Genomic DNA, 14,332 nt, shown 5'->3' with positions numbered 1-14,332 from the left:
TCCAAGCTGGCCTAGGATCTATAGAGTAAATCTGAGAAGATTCTAGGTTAAAAACCTTAATAACTTGACACAAACAGGAAACTAAAGATTAATGATTAATAAATGAGTTAAAAATCTGTCCAGACGAGGGGGCTAGAGAAATGGCTCAATGGTTAAGAGCAACTGACTGTTCTTCCAAAGGACCTGGCTTCAATTCCCAGCACCCACATTGCAGCTCACAACTGTCTGTAACTCCAGTTCCAAGAGATCTAACACACTCACAAACACATACAAACAGGCAGAACACCAATCAATGTACATAAAATAAAAGTAAATAAATATTTTTTATAATGTAGCCAGACAGATGGGGTATTTATTGATACAGAAAAATAGACAGGGGCTGGAGACATGGTTCAGTGGCTAAGAGTACTTGCTGCTCTTCCAGAGGTCCTCAGCTCTAAAACTCTGAAACTGCAAGCAAGCCCTAGTTAAATGCTTTTTTTAATTAATTAATTTTTGTTGTTGTTATTTTGTCTTACTGTTTTGTTTTGTTTTGTTTTGTTTTTTGAGACAGGGTTTCTCTATGTATTGGCTATCCTGGAATTCACTCTGTAGACCAGGGTGGCCTCAAACTCAGTGATCCTCTTGCTTCTACCTCTGGAGTTCTGGGATTAAAGGTGTATACTACCACTGCCCAGCTAAATGCTCTCCTTTATAAGAGTTATGGTGGTTATGATGTCTCTTCACAGCATAGAACATTGAGTAAGCCAGACACTGAAACAGGAAAGTCAAAAGTTCAAGGTCATCCTGGGCTCCACAGCAAGATTTTATCTCAAAATGAACTATGGCAGTGTATGCCTGTATTCTCAACACCTAGTGGAGACAGGACAACTAGGAGGTCATCCTCAGCTACACAGTGAGTTCCAGGTCAGCCTGGGCTACTGAGACCCTGTCCCCAAAAAGGAATAACTTAGTCCACAATGCCCCTAAATAATGATGCTGATGTCTGTGAAGCTTGCTGTCTTAGATTCCCCAGAAATAGACACGTCTACCTTTTCCCTCAGGGGTGTGTGATGCACCTGAGTGATGCTGCAGTCAGAAGAGAATCGTCGGGCAGGGATGGGTTTCTCTTCTTCCTGGGGCTTCACTGACTCTCCTGCACTTGGAGTTCTCCGAACTGAAGGGCCTGAAAATATAAACACCCCAGTAGCTGTTTGTAGTAGGCTGGACTCAACTAAGGAAGACTTTGTACACAGTATAGAAGATACCATAGAAAGAGTAAGCTACAGTAACCCAAACAGCATATTCATCATCATTCTGGTATCTGTCACTTCAACCCAAATTTAGTTCTGAGTTTACTAGCTTTGGACCTTGGGCAAGTCACTTAACCCTCTGGAACTACAGAGTAATAATCTACCTTTGGGATGACTAAAATCATAAAACAAAATACTACCGTTAACACATTTACCATCATGCTGGAGACATAGTCACCTTTAATAAAGAAAAACTGGTAACACAACTTTTAGATGATGGTGGTAAGAAAGACACACACACACACACACACACACACACACACACACACACACACCCAGAGGGGCTGGAAAGATGGCTCAGCTGTTAGGAGCACTTGATGCTCTTGAAGAAGGTTGAGTTCTGTTGCCACACAGACATGGCGGCTCACAACCATCCATGTAACTCCAGTTTCAAGTGATCATGGCCAAAGATCACTTCTGACCTCTGTGGGCACTAGGCATGCATGCGACTTACATACATACATGCAAATAAAACACACACATAAAATAAATCTAAAAACAATTTAAAATATATAATTGTCCATAGAGCCAGGTGGCACAAACCTTTAATTCCAGCACTCAGGAGGCAGTGACAGATGGACCTCTGAGTTCAAGACCAGCCACTACGTAGTAAGTTCAAGGCCAGATAAGATAAGGCTTACATAGATCTTGTCCTAAAAACAAAGCAAAAACCCTACATTCCTTAGCCTGGTGAGGCTCTCTGACCAACAGGGTCTGGATGAGAAAACAAGTTAAAGACTAACCTGATTTCCAACCTAACATTTCAAAGCCCCCGGCTCTCTGGCTCTCTCTTCCTTTTAAATTTATTTATTTACTTGTTTAAGATTTTTAGATTTAAAATTTTTATTTTATGTGTATGTGTGTTTTGCCTACATGTCTATATGTGTACTACATATGTAACTAGCACACAGTGGTCAGAAGAGGGTGTTGGACCCCCTGGAACTGAAGTTAAAGATGGTTGCGAGCTACCATGTAGGTATTCAGATTTGAACCTTGGTCCTCTGCAAGGGCAACAAGTACCACTAACTGTTGAGCATCCCTCCAGTCTCTGGCTGTCATTTTAATCCTCTTTCTCTGACACAGAGTCAGCACTATAATACTTTATAAAGCTTTTCTAAGAAATTTCAAAAACTCTTCCAAATCCTTTTCCCAAATAGATTATTGCTGCTTCAATGCTTGTATACCTAACAACCAGAGCCAACGCTGCTTCCAGCTATCAACAACTAGATAAACCTCACCTGAGGGGAGCATCTCTTCCTGTGACTGCTTCAGTCGTCTTCTCTCTCTGGCCGATAACGGCCGATCCTTTGAAACAAATCATGGAATTATTCCTGTTTCTATTCACTATTCCTGTAGCAATGCATAATGTACCATCCAACAGTGCTAAAGGCCTTCCATGCTCTCTCAAGGAGCAGAAACCACTTTGCATATGGAATTTGGTACACATAAGGGTCGCAGCTGTTAAGGAATATCACAGCCCTGGCTTCTGGAAGAGGCTCATTTGTGGAAGAACAAGAAGACGTTTATACTTCTAATACTCAGAAGCAACTGCAAATGGCTATCTCTGGAGCTGCAGGCTAAATTCACTTCAATCAAAGCTAATGTGAAGCACAAATGTCTCTTCTAGAATTGGTAACGTGGGGCCACTATGTTTTAATATGAACCCCTACAATATACATAGATTCTATAGTCCAAATCTTTATAAGAAGTATTTTAAACCCAGAACACGTTCCTACAACCTTTGATGATGATGTTGAACCGATCCTCGAACTGTTTACAGACCCGGCCACAGGTCTATTTTGGTTTTCATTATTTTGCTGTGTTGATATGACATCCACTTTTCCAACAGCAGGGTGAGAAGGCAAAAGCTGAGGGGGTGATTCTTGGAACTTGAGTAATGTAAAGAGGAGGAGATTATTAGTTTCCTATATAGCCGTCTCTAAAACTTCCCACTGCAAGTACCACATGCATTCACCAGTGATTTGTCCTTAAAATTTTTATTTAAAGCATTAAAAAAAAAATTTTTTTTTTCAAGGCTGGGTTTCTATGTGTAGCTCTGGCTGTCCTGGAACTTGCTCTGGCCCTCAAACTTACAAAGATCCACCTACCTCTGCTTCCTAAGTGCTCGGATTAAAGGCCTGTGCCACTACTGCCTTGAAAATAGATTACATATATATATGTATGTATATATATGTTATATATATACATATATATATTTTTTAAACAAAAGAAGGCCTTATGTCCCCCAGGCTACCCACAAATTGACTATATGTAGGCAAGGATGAATATGCATTTCTGATTTTCATAGTTACATACCCTAAATTTTGGGGTCACAGGTTTATACCACCATGCCTAGCTTACTTGGTGCTAGGAAACTGAACCCAGGATTTCATACATGCCAGGCAAGCACTCTACCAACTGAGCTACACTAACATTTTTTAAAATCCAGGCCTGATTATGCACCCTATAATCCTAGCTACTTGGAAGGCTAAGGTAAGAAAGCCACAGTTTCAAGACATGCCTGTGCTATGGAGACTTTGCCAAAAGCGAATGACTACCTAAGAGATTTAGGGAAGATATTTTAATAAGGGAGGCACTGAAAGCTAGGATTGTAACTTGATGGCAGAGTGCTTATACAGCTTACATAAGACCCTGGGTGTAGAGGAATTTTAATTCAGACTATGGCTGCTCTGGCAAGAGATCACATTTAAAGACCTTCTAAGTCTGTGTGCACCGACTGGAATACAACATTCCTTTAATCCAGGAGACAGAGGCAAGCGGATCTGTGTTCAGGGCCAGCCTGGTATAGAGCAAGTTTCAGCTAAAGAAAAGCTTAGGTCCAGGCATGGTGGTACAAGCCTTTAATCCCAAACAATGAAGGTAAAGTTAGTTTGTAGAAGGAAGCATCCATGTTTGAAAGTGATGTCTAATTGAGTGGCAGAGAAAATGATGCATCAGAGAAAAATTTGACAGAATAGAATACTCCCAACTCTCACTAGAAGAGAGAGGAAAGGGAAGCTACTTAATGAGCAATACAGAGGGAGGAGGCAGTTTTACCAGAACAGTAATAGAGAGACAGGTTGCAGAGGGAGAGAACTCAGGTGAAGACCAAATGAGACAGAGAATGAGAAGGAACCAGGAGATTAGAGCAGACTGCTTGAGTTAGTATGAGGCCAAGTAGAGCAATTCAGGGGCCAAGAGAAAAGTCAGATTGAATCAGTCAGACAGGAGAGAAGTTTGAGCCAAAATAGCTGAGTTAAACCAGCCAGCCCAGAGCTCAGAAAGAACAAGAAAGGGTGAGCTTATTAAGCAGTAAGTCTCAGAAGCTGAAAACATTCTAGGCCTAGGCTAGATTATAAGGAGGCTAGAAGCTTCCAGGACTAGGCCTAGGTTAGCAGAAAAAGGCCGTAAACTCCAAGACAACAATTGAACCAGGCAAATAAAAGTTCCTTTTATACCTGGGTTCTTTTTCCAGCACTACATAGAAAAAAGTTTATAGATATAGATATAGATATATAGATATAGATACACACATATATATTATGCATATTACAGATATAATATTCAATATATTATACATTTTATATACTATACACATATGTAATAAATAATGTTTTATATACATATAAATTTGGGGGTCACAGGTTTGTGCCACCACTATATATATATTATATATATATATAGTTTAGCAACACTATATATAGTGTTTAGCAACATAGCACAAAGGAACCTAATAGCCTGTTCCTTTAATTTTCAAATGATCCACTCATTTCTGCTATATTTCCAACTCACTGATATTTGAAAGCTAGTGTTAAGCACTTTATCCTTGATCAGCTTCTTGATCCACTCTTTGCGTCTCTTCTGCACTTTTTGGCAACTGCTAACCATTCTAAACAAAAGTTGAGCGTCCAGAGTCTGTCTCCCAAGCAGCACAATGACCCACTGCACAGATTGCTGACCTGGCTCTTTGTCTGACCATGGTCAGTTTGTTCTCTTTTTTTCTGCCTTCGCTGTCGGGACACAGAAGGTTCAGACATGGAGCTCTGCGGCTGGAGTCTTGGATGGATGCCGTCCTGTTTTTCTATAATACATCCACCAGTAACTTGATCCTTGAAAGCAATAAAATGAAAGAAACAAATACAAAAGAACTGCACAGAGTAACACAACAGTCTTTGAACTTCAAATGCCAAATGCTCCACACTTTTGAAATTGCAAAAGGAAGGGCTAGAGAGTTCAGCAGCTAAGAACACGGGATGCTCTTCCAGAGAACCTGGGTTCAATTCCAAGTACCCACATGGCAGCTTACAACCATCTGTAACTTGATTTTTTAAGATTTAATTACTTTTATGTATATGAGTATTCTATCTTCATGCACACGTGCTAGAAGAGGGTATCGGATCACATTATAGATGGTTGTGAGCCACCATGTGGTTGCTGGGAATTGAACTCAGGACCTCTGGAAGAGCAGCCAGTGCTCTTAACCTCTGAGCCATTTCTCCAACTTCATATCCCATAAATTTAAAAAACAATTTTAATTGTAAAATGAAAGTGAGAAGGAAGTATTCTCTTTCTCAAAATGAATGCTATGTTTACAGGAAATGATGGCACTAATTAACAAATGCTCTGATTTCTACTCTCTCGCCTCTAAAGAACACTTTCAATTTGGTAACAAAAAGAGAAATAAACCCAATTAAAAACTGGCAACAACAGGCAGTGGTAACATACATCTTTAATCCCAGCACTCAGGGAGGCAGAGGCAGGTGGATCTCTGTTAGTTTGAGGCCAGCCGTCTACAGAGCAAGTTCCAGAACAGCCAAGGCTACACAGAGAAACCCTGTCTCGGAAAAAAAAAAATCTTCTTTTGGAGGAGGAGAGATGATTCAGTGGTTAAGAGCACTGGGTGCTCTTCGAAAGGTCCTGAGTTCAATTCCCAGAACCTACATGGTGACTCACAACCATCTACCACGGAATCTGATGCCCTCTACTAACTTTCAGGTGTGCATGCAGACAGAGCATTTACATGAATAAATAAATCAGAAGGAAGGAAGGAAGGAAGGAAGGAAGGAAGGAAGGAAGGAAGGAAGGAAGGAAGGAAGGAAGGAAGGAAAAAGAAAGGCAACAAGGGGCTAGAGAGCTGGTGCAGTAGCTAAGAGCATTTTTGCTCCAGCAGAGGATCAAGTTCAGTTTCATGCAACCACATGGTAACTCACAACTGTCTGTAACTCTGGTTCCAGACACTCCAACATCCTCTTTTGGCTTTTGTGGGTAGCAGGAATGCATATGGTACACAAATATACATGTAGGCAAACACTCACACACGTAAAATAAAAATGAACATTCAAAAACTTGCCCAAGATTCTGTACAGCCCATTTCTCCAAGGAAGTACAGAAATGACGAGCGCATGTATAAAAAAGTCCTCAGTCCATGAGCAGACAAGGCTGTGTTAGGAAGATGCAAGTCAAAACCACAGCAAGGGTCTGAGAGACGGACCAGTGGTGAGGAGCATGTACTGCTCTTCCAGAAGACCTGAATTCAGTTCCCAGCACCCACGTCAGGTGGCTCACAACCACCTGTAACTCCAGCTCCAGAAGATCGGATGTCCCTGGCCTCACAGGACGTGTGCCCTCACGTACACATGCCCACATACAGACACACATAATTTAAAAAAATAAAAATAAGATCTAAAAGAAAAAATAAGACTCTCCTGCAGACCCTTTGGGCCAATAGCTAGAATCACAGTGCTGCACAACAGGACTAGGGATGTAGAACAGTGGTAGAGCACTTGCTTAGCATGTATGAAGCACTGTGTTTGATTACAGCATTAAAAAAAGATGGACAATAACAAGTCCTGACAAAAATTCCAGAGAAAGTAGGACCCTCATGTATCAGTACTGAGAAGCAATGACTACAGTTCCTTTAGAACACAGCACTGGTTGTCGTCTCTCAGGAAGGTAAACATGGCGTGGGTACTGAGAGATGAGACGGTTCAGTGACTGAGAGCACTGTGCAGCCAGGCAGCGGTGCTGCGCACCTCTAACCCCAGCTCTGGGGAGGCAGAGGCAGGGGGACCTCTTTGAGTTCAAGGTCAGCGTGGTCTATAGACTGAGTTTCAGGACAGCCAGCGCCACACAGAGAAACCCTGCCTTGAAAAATAACCAATAATAAAAATAAAAATAAAGCACTGGCTGCTCTTTCAGAGGACCCAGGTTCAACTCCCAGCATCTACATGGCAGCCCACAACAAACAATAACTCCAGCTCCAGGGAATCTGATGCCCTCTTCTGGCCTCTCTAGGGAACAGACACAAAAGTGGTACATGGACATACATGCATACAAAACACCCAAACACACAAAATAAACATTAAAAGTGTTCATTGAACATATGTTCATTGAGATGGCTCAGTGAATAAAAGCTCTGCCATCAAAGCATAACAACCTGATTTTGATCCCTTGAACCCACACAAAAGTCAGAGAAAATCAACTTCACAAAGTTGTCCTCTGGCATCTACACACGCACCATGGTGTCTGTGCTACACACACACACACACACACACACACACACACACACACACACACAGCTGGTAAAGATGGCTCAGTGAGTAAAGGCACTTGCCACCAAGCCTGACAACCTGAGTTCAGTCCCCAGAACCCAGAGAGGGGGAGGAGAATCCAACTCTCGTAAGTTGTCCTCTGATCATTGCTTGCATGCCACAGCACTCGCATGTTCCATAGACATGTGCATGCATGCACACAAAATAAATGGTTTAAAAAAAATGCACAGGAGCTAGAGATGACTCAGGGATAAAGAGCACCGGCTGCTCTTCCAGAGGACCTGGCTTTGATTCCCAGCAACCACCTGGGGGCTCACAATTATCTGTGACTCTAATCCTAGAGGATCCAACACCCTTTTTTTTGCCTCTTTGGGCATTGCACACACATGCAGGCGAACTGCCCACACACATAAAAATAAGCAACAAGGGCTGGAGAGGTGGCTCAGAGGTTAAGAACACTGGCTGTTCTTCCAAAGGTCCTGAGTTCAATTCCCAGCAACCACACTGTGACTCAGAACCATCTATAATGAGGTCTGGTGCCCTCTTCTGGTGCTCAGGCATATATGTAGGCAGAAGGTTGTATAAATAATAAATAAATAAATAAATAAATAAATAAATAAATCTAAAAAAAAAAAAAGCAAACAAAAATTTAAAAAGAAGCATATACACAAATATTCATAGCAGGGTTAGAGATTTAACCCAGCAATAGAGAACCTGCCTAACCTAGCATGTGTAAAGCCCTGAGTTCAATCCCAACACCACACATGCATACATACACACAAAAGAAAATTACAAGCGTTACCTACAAGGGAACATACTGGACAATAAAAAGCATACTAGTATATGAATGCCATGGATAAACTTTAGAAACAAAAAACATTACATAAATTAAAAGAAAGCAGACAGGCCATGAATCATATAATCTACTTACACAGGATGCTCAGAATTGGCAAATCCATGAGCAAAAGTTGCCATGGGCTGAGAATGAGGCAGAATGGGGAGTCACATGACTGCACATGGTTTAGTTGGTTTGGTGCTGTATTCATAGGTGATGAAAGTATTCTTCTACTTTAAATTTGCACAACAAATAACTGACTTTCCTAACATAGGTGGGACATACCTACATCTTTGAGTTTTTTTAATAATTAAAAAATTAAGATTTATTTATTTTATTTTATAGGTATGAATATTTTGTCTATATGTATGTATGTGTACCACATGTGTGCCTAGTGCCCATGGAGGTTCTCCTGGGACTGGAGCTCTGGATGGTTGTGAGCCACCATGAGGATGCTGGGAACCAAACCTAGGTCCTCTGCAAGAGCAACAAGTGCTCTAGGCCAATGCGCCATCTCTCCAGCCCCATATCTACACCTTTGTAACCATAGTTCCTGTATTTCTCTCGGGAAACAATTCCTTCTGTGTTCCACTCACCTGGTACTCTGGCTTTTGGTCTTTATTTGGGGGATGCAATGGCTTCACTGGTTCATTCCCTTCCCCATCCACATCAGCAGAGGGCCCTCTGGAAAGGATATTTTCAGGCTGATCACTGGATTTGGCATTACCCTGCAGCCTCTCCTTCTCCTGGGAAACACTGCATTGACTGTCTGTTTCATTAGAGGCATCCGAGTGTCTTGGTAGGTTCTCCTGAACTATGCCATCGTTCACTGAGTCTCTGCTTTCTGCAGGTAAGATGTCGATATTTACCCTACTGACTGTGGCGAATGACTCTGCTGTAGTGTTCATGTCTTGTTTGCCAATGTGGCCCTTGAGACTAGCAGGTAATTTCAAGTGACCAGTGGCCACTGGCTTCTCTTGGGACAAACATTCATCTTCAACCTGGGTGAAAAGACATTCTGAAGTTATTATAGTATCTCACACCATACACAAAGGTTGACTCAAAATGAAACAGCACCTCCCTCAGAAAGTTAAAACAGAAAGAAAGCTGGGTGTGGCAGCATGTGCCTTTAATGCCAGCACTCAGGAGGCAGAGGCAGGCAGATCTCAATGAGTTTGAGGACAGCCTGGTCTATATACTGAGTTCCGGACATCCAGAGCTAAATAACTGAGACCCTGTCTTAAAAAAAAAAAAAAGGAAGGAACAATGGTAAATCAATGGATAAAATGTAAGTACATCAGATGGCTTCCGTGTTGGGCTGGAAAAATGGCCACTGGCTGCTCTTTCAGAAGTCCTAAGTTCAATTCCCAGCATCCACATGGCAGCTCACAATCATCTATTCCAGAATGTGTTCCACTCTTCTGGTGTATATGAAAACGAGCACTTGTACACATACATAAATAAATCTTTTAAAAAAGTTATTTAAGAAACTCAACACGTGGGGGCTGGAGAGATGGCTCACTAATTAAGAACCTCTTCCATTGGTCCTGCAGTCAGTTCCCAGCAACCACACAGTGGCTCATAACCATCAATAATGTGATCTGATGCCCTCTTCTGGTATGCAGGTATACATGCAGATAAAGCACCCATAAACATAAAAATAAAAGATGGCCTCTGAGAGCACCCATACATGGCATATATACTCACACAAAAACTTTTTTTAAAGAAGGGGATGGCATTCTAACATTTATATATATAATATATTATATATTACATATTATATATGTATATACCTACATTCTACCATATATAATCATGTATATGATTTTATTTATATAAAATGTCTAAAGCAGGAAAATTCAGAGATGCAGAAAATAGATGTTTCTAGGCCCTGGAGGTGGGGGATAGGGAGCTACAACTTAATAAGTAATGAGTTTCAGTTCCATGTGATGAAGGAATTTTTGAGGATAGTGATGATGGCTGTATCACAACACTGTGAATACAATCAAAGACACTGGATAATAAGAGTTGTTAAAGTACAGAGTGTCATGATGGCTCAGTAGGCAACAGCACTTGCTACCAAGCCTGACCACCTGAGTTTGATACCCTGGAAACTGCAGAGTGCAAAGAGAGAACCCACTCTGAAAATTCTACCCCCCCTTCTCTCTCTCCTCACAATTCTGTGATAGAGCCCCTGCCTACCTCGCACAGGGCTGTGGGTTAAAACCCTGGCTTGGGGGAGGGGTGTCATTTAAAATGTGACAATGTAGGATCAGTGTCTAAAATAAATGTTCAACACACCATAGCAAAATTCCATATACTACATCAAGAGAATGAAGGAAAAAGGTACATGATACTCTCAACAGATTAAAAAACAAACAAACAAAAAACCTCTGACAAAAGTCAATACCCTCCTCAAAAAAAGTCAATACCCTTGCATGATTTGGAAAAACAAACTAGGACTAGAGGAGACTACCCTAAGACAGCAAGGCCACGTGGGGAAAAATGCAAACTGAACATTGTACTGAGTGGCAAAACTCCAAAAGCAAAGTGAAGCTGCCCGCTCTCATCACTCCCACGCAACACAATGCTCGGTGTTATAGCAGAGGAATTAGGCAAGAGGAAAAAAATGAAACGTCTGGATTAAAGAAAGGAATAAAATGATCTGTCTGTAGGCAACTGAATTTGTATGCAAACGCCCTAAAGACTACACACACATACTCCTATCTAGTAGAAGCAATAAATGAATTTAACAAAGTTTTTTTTTTTAACAAAGTTTTAACAAACAAAGGTCAACAAACAAGAGCAGCTGCCCATCTATATACTGAACTATCTGAAAAGGAAACTATAAAAAAAATCTGATTATAATTACACCAAAAATGACAAAATACCTAAGAGGTAAGACTTGGATACCAAAGACTAAAAAATATTACTAGAAGAAAGCAAAGATAAAGAAATGGAAAAAATACTGTCTGTTCACAGATTTATTAATATTTTAACAAAGCCTGGAGAAATCTATAGATTCAATAAATACCTATCAAAATCCAACAACATTTTTCACTGAAACAGAAAACCTCATCCTAGAATTTACAAGGAATCTTGAGATCTCAAGACAATCTTGAAGAACAAAGTTTGAGAAGGACCCACAATCCTAACTTCAAAGCTCACTATAAAGGTAAAAACATTAAAACGATGTGGCACTAAAACTAAGACAGATATATTGACCAATGGAACAGAATAGAGAGCCAAAAATAAACCCTCACTATATGACTACATGATTACTGACAAAAACAGACTGACGACAATTTGTGTTAGTCCATTTTCTTTTACTGTAACTGAACACAAGAGTCTGTTTTGTTTTCGTTTTTTGCTTGTTTGGGGTTTTTTGTTGTTGTTGTTGTTTTGGTTTGGTTTTTTGGTTTTTGGTTTTCTTGAGAGAGAGTCTCTCTACATAGCTTTGGCTGTGAATGGAACTCATTCTGTAGACAGGCTGGCTTTGCACTCACAGAGATCCACCTACCTCTGCCTCCCAAGTGCTGAGATTAAAGGCGTGTGCCACCACCATCAGGTATATGCCGATATTACTATATTTACTAATAAAGATAAAAGCAATAATACAGAAAATAACAGTTGTCTGTGAAGCACGAAGAAATTAAAAATGCAGACTGATATTGCTGCTACAGAAAACGAGGTGAAACAGTGTTAATGACCCAGCTTTTACACATAGGTAGACTGTGGAAAAAACTGAAAATGGGGCTCAAGCACTGGTTCCCAAATGTTCACAGGTGAAGAGAAGCCACGTGTATACCAATGGATGAATGCATGAACCAACGTGGTTTATTAGTCGGACCTAAAAGAACTGAGGTATTGGTATATGCTGCATGGATAAATCTTAAAAACACAGTAACTCACACATAAAAGGACACATGCTAGATGATTCCATATACAAAATATTCAAGAAAGAAAATATTCAAGAAAGAAAAGAGACAGAGAGAATATTGGTGTTTAGCAAGATGAAGGAGGATATAAGGAATAACAGCTGAATGTGTCAAGAGGTTCCTTTGGGCTGATGAAAACATTTTGGAACCAGAAAAGAAGTGAGTTGCACATTGTGAGTGTGCTAAATGCACACGGTAGTCCATATTACCTGGGCTTATGTGGGGCTGGAGATGGCTCAGCTGTTAAGAACACCTGTTGTGCACTCAATCATGAGGACCAAAGTCTGTATTCCAACACTCGCATACTAAGCCAGGCATCTAAAACATACTTGTAACTTTAGCTCTGAAGAGCCCAATGCCTTCTGGCCTCCATAAACAAAGCTGTCACACTCTCCCACACATGTGAGAATAAACTCAGACAGACAGACACACACACACACACACACACACACACAAATAAAATATTTTTAAATAGTGATTATGTAAATTTTATCTTAAAGTCAGTGTGGTGACATGCCTGTAATCCCAGCAACTCTGGGAAGAAAGACAGGAGGATCTCTGTGAGTTCAAGGCCAGCCTGGTCTACAAAGTGAGTCCACAACAGCCAAGGCTACACAGAGAAACTCTGTCTTGAAAAACAAACAAAATTTTATCTTAAAAATTGAAAAAGTTATTGTACTGACTTTGTGACTAGCTTGGCAGCCTACTGTAGATAAAGTGAGAAAAAGATTGACCTTCACCAGTATGCTTTCTTTAAAGTTGGAAGTAACTGCATGGTGAATCTCTAGAAACACATAGTCATTCCCACATAAAACTGCTCACTTAAATGACCTGTTTCTCATATGATCCCTAAAGCCCCACCCAGGAAGCATACCGTGACATGTACAGTGGAGCCCTCCAAAGAGCGTGGCTGGGAAGGTATCGCTTCATGATTTGACTCTTCCTTTCTGGAAACTACAGCAGCAACAGGCTTGGCTCTGGAGTCACAGTTTTTAACATTGTTTTTGGAAGTTTTTCTTTAGGGAAGAAAATAAAGTACCATTATCAACACAGCGATGCTTGATGGTTTGAAAGAATATGTGCGATGTGTGTCTACAATACATCCCTTATGAACTGCATCAGTTTACAGAGATTAGTCTTGTCAAAACCTAGAAGGCATTTAAAAAACATCTGTCTTCAAGATAATCAAGATTATAAAAAACAAGAAAGCAGGGAGGAAGGATTGTAGGAGCCAGAGGGGTCAAGGACACCACAAGAACATGGCCCACAGAATCAACTAAGCAGGGCTCACAGGGGTTCCCAGAAACTGAGGTGACAATCAGGAAAGCTATATGGAGCTGAGCTAGGTCCTCTGCATATATGCTATAGTCGTGTGGCTTGCTGATCTTCTGGGACTCCTAACAGTGGGAGTCTGGGTTATCTCTGACTCTTTCACCTGTTCTCGGGACCCTTTTCCTCCTACTGGGCTGCCTCATGCAGACTTGAGATGAAGGTTTGTGCGCAGTCTTGTCACTTGTTAAGCCATGCTTAGTTGACATCCCTGGGAGGCCTGTTCTTTTCTGAAGGGAAAGTGAAAAAATGGGGGATTGAGGGGAGACTGGAAGGAGAGGAGGGAGGGGAAACTGTGGTGGAAATGTAATACATGAGAGAAGAATAAAGAAAAAAGAAAGAAGGAAGGAAGGAAGGAAGGAAGGAAGGAAGGAAGGAAGGAAGGAA

General features: G+C 40.9%; 1 protein-coding gene across 4 annotated transcripts in view; it reads right to left on the bottom strand.

The window, feature by feature from the left end:
- Nek4 (NIMA related kinase 4) overlaps nucleotides 1-14,332 on the bottom strand; it is a 36,241-nt gene that overhangs the window by 11,912 nt on the left and 9,997 nt on the right. For 2 of the 4 annotated variants that reach the window (XM_055612395.1, XM_055612398.1), the window contains exons 6-11: nucleotides 13,491-13,632; nucleotides 9,275-9,679; nucleotides 5,252-5,401; nucleotides 3,032-3,181; nucleotides 2,531-2,597; nucleotides 1,032-1,165 (exon numbers count right to left, since the gene is read on the bottom strand). In XM_055612395.1, coding sequence (XP_055468370.1) covers nucleotides 1,032-1,165; nucleotides 2,531-2,597; nucleotides 3,032-3,181; nucleotides 5,252-5,401; nucleotides 9,275-9,679; nucleotides 13,491-13,632 — 1,048 coding nt within the window. The remainder of the gene's footprint in view (nucleotides 1-1,031; nucleotides 1,166-2,530; nucleotides 2,598-3,031; nucleotides 3,182-5,251; nucleotides 5,402-9,274; nucleotides 9,680-13,490; nucleotides 13,633-14,332) is intronic. The other 2 variants (XM_055612396.1, XM_055612397.1) reach the window with 2 other exon arrangements.

Source organism: Psammomys obesus, unplaced genomic scaffold (genome assembly GCF_907164565.1).
Source record: "Psammomys obesus unplaced genomic scaffold, mPsaObe1.curated_primary_1811, whole genome shotgun sequence".
Lineage (NCBI taxonomy): Eukaryota > Metazoa > Chordata > Mammalia > Rodentia > Muridae > Psammomys > Psammomys obesus.
The sequence above is the reverse complement of the archived record's forward strand: the minus strand, read 5'-3'. Positions and strand labels throughout refer to the sequence as shown.